The sequence below is a fragment of the Engraulis encrasicolus genome, chromosome 1 (genome assembly GCF_034702125.1).
Source record: "Engraulis encrasicolus isolate BLACKSEA-1 chromosome 1, IST_EnEncr_1.0, whole genome shotgun sequence".
Taxonomy (NCBI): domain Eukaryota; kingdom Metazoa; phylum Chordata; class Actinopteri; order Clupeiformes; family Engraulidae; genus Engraulis; species Engraulis encrasicolus.
Genome location: NC_085857.1, coordinates 16,966,632 through 16,974,131, shown reverse-complemented (window position 1 = coordinate 16,974,131; position 7,500 = coordinate 16,966,632). Strand labels below are relative to the sequence as shown.

At 42.3% G+C, this 7,500-nt stretch overlaps 2 protein-coding genes across 2 annotated transcripts in view; one reads left to right on the top strand and one right to left on the bottom strand.

The window, feature by feature from the left end:
- The window catches only part of LOC134456435 (uncharacterized), a 5,990-nt gene extending 1,257 nt beyond the window's left edge, over positions 1–4,733 (top strand). The window contains exons 2-8 of the mRNA XM_063207801.1: positions 1,227–1,902; positions 2,000–2,559; positions 2,657–2,733; positions 2,821–2,998; positions 3,271–3,347; positions 3,942–4,066; positions 4,669–4,733. Of these exons, the coding sequence (XP_063063871.1) occupies positions 1,227–1,902; positions 2,000–2,559; positions 2,657–2,733; positions 2,821–2,998; positions 3,271–3,347; positions 3,942–4,066; positions 4,669–4,733 (1,758 nt within the window). The remainder of the gene's footprint in view (positions 1–1,226; positions 1,903–1,999; positions 2,560–2,656; positions 2,734–2,820; positions 2,999–3,270; positions 3,348–3,941; positions 4,067–4,668) is intronic.
- An 859-nt stretch (positions 4,734–5,592) lies between these two features.
- Positions 5,593–7,500, bottom strand: part of LOC134452449 (ATP-dependent DNA helicase RecQ-like) — a 3,036-nt gene continuing 1,128 nt past the window's right edge. The window contains exons 2-3 of the mRNA XM_063202881.1: positions 7,461–7,500; positions 5,593–6,951 (exon numbers count right to left, since the gene is read on the bottom strand). The exon at positions 7,461–7,500 is cut by the window's right edge and continues 40 nt beyond it. Of these exons, the coding sequence (XP_063058951.1) occupies positions 5,744–6,951; positions 7,461–7,500 (1,248 nt within the window). The 3' untranslated portion in view covers positions 5,593–5,743. The remainder of the gene's footprint in view (positions 6,952–7,460) is intronic.

Below are 7,500 nucleotides of genomic sequence, written 5' to 3'. Positions count from 1 at the left end.
TGCCTCCTGGACCAGATTAGCCTGACATTTCAGCTCCTCCTGTGTTCATGTCACATTGTATAGTAGGAGTTGTATAGTAGGAAAAATACTTCACTACTGTACTAGTATGTTTTTGAATACTTAACACTTTTCCCAAGTGTGTGTATACATTGAAAAAAAGAGTTTTGACCATACTGCAACAAAGTCAGGACATGATGCATGGGCTCTGGGCTTAGGTCAGCACGCATAGGAAGTTGAGTTTATTTTCTGTCGAAACCTTTCCTAAATTTAGACTGAAATTGGTTGTGTGTACATTTTTCAATGTTTTTGAATTTTTGAAATTTTACCCAAATAGAAAAAAGTCTTTCAAACTGCATTGTACTTTTCATTACATTACTTAATTACATTATTTTTGACAGTACCTCGCATACATACAAGAAGTTTCAGATACTTTAAGACTTTTACTTAAGTAACATTTCAGTCAGTGACTTTTACTTTTACCAAAGTAATTTTTTGGAGGGGTACCCATAGTTTTACATGAATATGAGATTTCAGTACTTTATACAACACTGCTTCTTGGTAGTCAGCCCCTACCCCCGGTTGAGGGTGAGATTCTGCTGCACAGATCACAGCAGGGTGCTGAGCCTCTGGAGACGGGGGTCTGGGTTGCTGGGCCTATCACTGCCCAACCACACACTTGTGGGTTGACGGAAAATTACCAAGTCTGTAAGTCAGTGGTAGAGTCTGTAGGTCAGTAGCAGGGAGGGCAGTAGAGGGGGGAGCGGGGGTTCACCAACAACCGGGGGGGATGGGCGACATGAACACAGAAGGGGCTGAAATGGCTCATCTGGACCAGGAGACACGATTCTGAACAGCAGCCCCCAACTTTCCTGACCTGGTCCCTATCAGCCAGTCAATTGCAGAATGTAAATTATTACAAAAAAAACCCCTTTCACTCATTGCACCCTTTCACTATTGACTGTCTGATGACATTTATCAGCACTCCCCTGTGTTTACTCCATCATAACACAAACTACCAACATGACCCTGATCAAAGTTTACATAACCTAGGGTCTGATGCTGTATGTTGCCCCCTTATACATCAATGGTTGTCTTATGCCTCTTGAACAATTTCAATGTTGTCGTCCTACATTGAAGACTATGTATTATGTTAATAATCAAACAATGATAAACCAATGATAATCTACTTTAATATTGATATTTCTGACTTCTTTTACTTCTTTCAGGTCATTTCTGATCAAGAGGTGCACAAATCTGAGAATGCTTTGTTGGTGAAACATATCATGAACAAAAAATGGAAAGCAGCGGCCAAACTAATCATGAAGCATGAGGAGCTTTCACAGGAAGTGAAGGCCAGCATCCTTACAGTCATTGAAAGTGAATCCAGAGCACTCTGCGACCCCAGCAAGAAATGCATGTTGTGGAGGTCTTCACCAGAAGATTTGAGTTCTTTCTCATTTAGCAGCCTGGAGTCAGACCTGCAGCGCCTCTCACCACTCCTCTTGTCCATCTTCACAACCATCACAAAACACTCACGTTTTGTCACCTGTGCTGCTGCTGCAATTGCATTAAGAGGTAGAGAAAATCGCCTGTCTGGGTTCGCTTACTACATCAACTGCATTCTGCAATATGGGGGTGCAAAGAAAGCAGTGTTTGAAAGGCTCAGCAAATTTGCCATTTCAACAACATACAAGAATGCTATTGGAAAGCAGAAGGAATTGGCAAACAATTGTGGATCTGGTCTTTGGTCATTGAAGAGGCAAAACGAAGAATTCCTGGCAATGGAAGCTGGGTGTCAGCCTGTCAGTGAAGAGCAGGACGAAACCTCCATAGATGCCTGGACGGAGTCTGAGATGATACCCGGTGATGTGTTCCGAAGTATGGAAGACCTTCGATTATCAGGTGAGAAGTAAAATACACACACACACACACAGCGCCATGTACATGACATGTATGGGGTTATGTTGTCTTATGTGTACATGTCTTTAATGTATTAAAGGAGAATTGGCTGAAAGCTGTGCCACAGACCAGGCCACATCAGGGGAAGGGATCACATCTGAGCTGGCTGAAAACGTCACGGAGCAGGCAACATCAGATAAAGAGTTGAGGACCTCATCAGAGATGACTGAAGGAAGTGCCGTGGACCAGGGTTCTGGACATGATGTGAGGATCATATCTCAGTCGTTGGTGGAGAAGTGCTCGACTACACCACACACTTATTCCATCATCTTTGATAATTTAGATTTTTTCATGCACACACACCACCAGTCCAGCCTACACAGTAACAAGTCAATTCATTGGATACACCACATCGCTGTCCAGGACCGTGTCCCCATTTATCACCTGGCTAATGACAAACCAATTGGAAATCTTCTGGACTATGACCTGAATTTGTCACTCCCTAGCCAGAATGAACAAATGCAGATGCGAAGAGAGTTCATTGTTTTCACCAGCCGAATCCTGTCTAGCTATCTGTCTGTATTCAAGCCATTCTCCAATGTGGTTGTGCGACACATACCGCATCAGTATTCAGCAGAAATGGCGCAGCATTCCACTGATGTAAGAACTTAAAACAATACATAAACAACTACATAAACACCTACACCATACAATGTCAGTGTAGTGAAAGTAATTGTGTCTCTGTTTACCACTACAGTACCCATTAGGACTGCTTTTCAAAGATGAAAACAAATCTGCCGATTTGGCAGAAGTACTTCATCACTTCCAGAAAACGTAAGCATGAAGCAGGGTCACAAAATTCTTTCCAGTGTTATAAATGTGAGCAGAATATACAAACAATTTCTTCTGTCTCAATTGTAGGTATGTACCAAAACAGCCTGATGGGATTTCAACCATTTTGGTTGGAGGCGACAGGCTTTCCGAAGCAAATAGCAGAAACCTGCAGTGGGCCTATGCCAATGGTCTGAATACGGAGGAGCGATTGGATGGCATGGAATTCATGTTTGAGGACTGGCATGCGATTAGGATGCTATTTCAAGTGAGTAATGTATCACATTGTGACGTGTGTTTGCTGAAACTGTTATATTCAGTCCATTCATTATTTAATTTAAGACAGTAGGTCATAGTTGAAGTGTGTTGTACTGCTATTAAAAACACAGTATTCCCTTAAATTTGTAATACAGTTGCAAAATGTTTGCCTTGGAATCTGGACGCCCTTTGTGGGAGTAAGTTTATTAAACCAATCTTTACTCTGTCCCTGGTTTTACTAGTTTCTTTTTTTTTTGTCTTTTTTTCCTTTTGTGAACTCAGATCCACTACAAAGTGTTCTTCAGTGAGAAATCTGCAAAGGACCATGGGACTCTGTGCGCCAACATGACAAAGTTGAGGTAAAGCTGCTTTGTTTACAGCCAAATGTAATGTAAATGTAATGTAGTGACACGATGAATGAATATGACACTACATGAATTACTATTTATTTATTTTTCAGATTCTGAAATTCATTTGAAATCAACAGAAATTAATTTGATGTGCTGGCTAATGTTATTTTTGTTATTGTTATTAATGTTATTATTTGCTGACGGTGTTTTCTGCAGTTTTCTAATGGAATGGAATGGAGTGGGTCATGATGGAAAGCCCACTCCTGAGAAGTTGTTCTTATTCGTTAAGCTGGGGTGGGTCATGATGAAAGCCCATCCCTGGAATGTGGTTCGTATTTTCACAGACTTTCTCAGAATGTGATATTTGTGTTGTTTGAAATATGAAAGGTGGTGTGAGAGATTACTAACACATTTTTACATTTGTATGTGAGTGTATGAGAGTGTGCTTGTGATTAAATCCTCACACACCTATTCAAAGAACGCTTCTGACCGCTGGGTCGATTGCCTGGTCTCTTGACTCAGAGGTTTAAGTATTCTCTGTTGGTGTATAGTGGTGGCTGGTTCGAACACCAAGAGTGACGGTAACATTTCTTTGTATCACAGGTGCAGCAATGCGAAACAGGGTCCCAAGTCTGCCTACAACGCATACAAACATTTTGTCATCACAGACACTACTGCGCTGCTTCTGACGGCTGCCATGGAGCACTTTGGCCTGAAGAATATCGAAGGTACATAAATAGGGTGTTTTGAAATGGGACAGCAGTGCTTTAAAACTGAACTGTTTGGGTAGAGGGAAGAATGTAAACCTTTGCTTTTGTTTGTGTTTTTTCTTCCATGTGACTTAGAAATCCCGGAATCGTTTGTTCCTGAGGACATTGCATCAGGATCAACAGACACGAGGCGAACATGGTTGCATGCCAAATCTGCTGAGGTGGTCGATAAGTACATCCTGCTTGGGGATGTGGTTGAGGCCATGACTGGTCTCGGCGAAGCAGATGTGACATCGACTCAGGCAAAGCAGTACCCTTGTAGAGCGCCAGGGTGTCAGCAGGTATACACATATGTGAAATCTAGAGACACCCACGAGATAAAAAAGCACAACTTGCATGTGTCTTCCGAAACATTGCCTAGTACTACACTCGACAAAGACCACAAACAGGAACATACATTGGCTCGTCTCGGCTTCAGCTTTTTCCTTTTGGACATGCTAGATGCTGTTAAAGAGGGTGATGGAGAACGACTGATGAGGCTGTACAAAGTAGCTCTGCTCTTCTACAAAGCCCATGCGCACAGCCACTATGCATACAGTACGTTACTCCTGACACTTCAGGTGAATGCGTGTCTGACGCCTCGGATGTCGCACAGCGTGACCTGGAACAGGTTTTGGAGCACTAGGGGAGGGAATGGAGGCAACATCCCCTTAGACCTTCATTTAGAACACCTCAACAACTTCCTGAAGTCTTTCTTGAAGGGTCAGGGTCCAAACCTGTCTGAAGAGTCTGCTAGCCGAGTCAGCAAGGCCATAGGCGTTTTGAAAGAGATAATGGACAAAGTTGATACTGAGCTGGGTGTGAAAAAGCCAAGTGGCATCCATCGTGCTGAGCAGCAGACACAGGATATATTGACTCTGATTAATGTTTTCAGGGAGGGTCAACTGTTGTCAAAGATACCTGGAAGGGAATTTCGGGCTTTCCCGAAGTTTGACAGCAATCTGTTGCACAAAATGAAAAAAAAGGAAATGTGGGAGTGGATGATGCTCAAACTGAAAGAGTGGAGAAAACTGAAAAAATAAATCTCACTCATTGGTAGTTTCTTGTCTTGTGAAGTCCCTATAGGTATCTTCAGATCTATGCAGTACTTATTTAAGCATTAACACTTGACTCATAATTGCACCCTTACCTTTCTGCACTTTACCATGCATTCAGTTCAAAATATTGTCTAGACTGTTACAGGCCTCTTCTAACAGGCGTATTTAATTACACTTATTTAGCACAATTTTTCGGTGTTTGCTGCGAGTATCTCGACTTGTAAAACATGTTTAAACTCAATTGAACCAGCCAGTTCCAACCCAGTCACTTTAAAGCACATTGTATGTAACATTGTCACTTGTCAGAAATGTTTTTTTTTTTTTTTTTACTTTGTATCTACAGTATTTGACTACCGGTTACCATTTCCATTTCATCCTGGGTATGTTGCTTTTTATGTCCCATTGTAAATAATATGCACATTATTAAGTGCACAACTAATTCACCCTTTTTCTGTAAATGTAAATAAACACTTAAACAAGAATTGAGATCGTTCTTCAATTTTATTTACAGGCAGTCATCTGACATAAGTATTCAGGCAGTACTTTCAAAGATGTAAGAGGTATGTACAGTGGTCATATGAAATGACTAACAAATGTTTCAGTCTGTACTCAACTGTGACACCCCGGATTCTAGACTGCTCCATTGGGACAAGGCGTTTGCATCAGAGTCAGAGTCAAAGTAACCTGTGTAGTCTTGGTCTGGCACCATAGTTTCCTCCACAGGCAGATCAACTTCAGTGTATTCAAAATCCCCAAAGACATTAAAAATAATGCTGAGAATTTCCTGTCCGTGCCTTTTACTGAACACCGGTAGGTTGTCCATTATGAATGGGAGATCAAATATATCTGTGCAGCGCTCAAGAACACAGTCTATCAGCTCGTTACTAAAACCAGTGCAGTCGCTGCTGTTAGTGTACAGAGGCATGTTCTGGACTAAGCTGAGCTTGTACCTGTACAGAGTATCTCTAATTGTCTGTCTTTGATCCTCTGTAACTTCTCTGCTTTTGACAACGGCATGAGTGTACTGTTGAGGCAGTTCGTAATCGGGTATTGCCACGTCACAACTGGGAGAGCTGCAAGAGCAAACAGAGTGGCAGTATGAGCAGCACAAATGACCCGGCAGAACACTCTCAGTGTTTCGTTCAAAGTGTGAGAATAAGGCCTTCCTGAGGCAACTAGTGATGCCCTTCTTCACCAGTGTCTTAACGGCCTCATTCACTCTTGCTTCCTGCTTCAATTTGTAAATTATGGCATGTGCTGGAGACCCATCTCGCCCGGCCCTACCAACCTCTTGTACAATGGCCTCCACATCCTCAGGTGAGCCATACATCACGACATGTGATATGTTAGGAAAGTTCAGTCCCATTCCCAGAGCTGTGGAGGCTACAACCACTCTGCATGAACCATTGCCACGTAATGATTCCAGTACTGTGATCTTGTGATGGGGAAGTGTTTGGCTGTGAAACATGCCAATGAGTCGGTTTTCTGCCGTGTGTTCTGGATCCCGATCCACCCAGCTGTCCTCACCAAGTTCATACTGTAGGTGACAGAACACCTTCCCGCACATAGGCAATGTACGGCAGTAGATGATTATTGGTGCCATTGTTGGACCCTTCTCTTTAACCGCCCTCACAATCCAGTTCAGACACTCCATGCTATCTGAAGACACTGTAGACAGTCCAAGCCTTATGTTTTTTCTGTTTGGGCTTATGATTACTTCAGTGGCATTCTCCAAATGTAACTGCCTTTTGACAACAGCTTGCGAGTCCAGGTCTGCCGTTGCTGTCAAGGCCAGAATAGGTGTACCTGGAGAATAAAGGTAAATGCATTAGCATCTACAGTACAATACATTTTCATTAAAGTAAGCCATTAAAAAATTCCAACCAAATATGTGAGGTGAAGTCACAAAGGGTTGTGGAGGGTCTGACTTGCCAGCAGAGGTGTCAAAAGTTTAAAAAAAAAAAAAAAGGTAAGTTTCCTTCCAGCACAGGTAACTTAACTTATCTGAGTAAAAAGTAGACCTGTGTAATTGTCTTACAATCAGCTGACTACCCTGGTTGGATCAGTGGTGGGTCCTTACAGGGTTTTTAGTGTGTTTCAGTATCAGTACAGTCTATCTCGTTAGTTTCAAAGGAGTAACAGATGTGCAGGCCCTAATATCGTGTACTGGTCTTGTTAAACCACAAATGTACTTTTACTTTTGAAACCTCCATTTGCCGGGTTGTGATCAACAGCAGTGAGAACAGTGTAAAATAACTTTTCTTCAGACTGAGATCATAATGGTCATGGGTCACAACATTTCATAGCCTACTCACCTGGTTTTACAATGGACCGTAGCTCGGCCAGTCTGGCAAA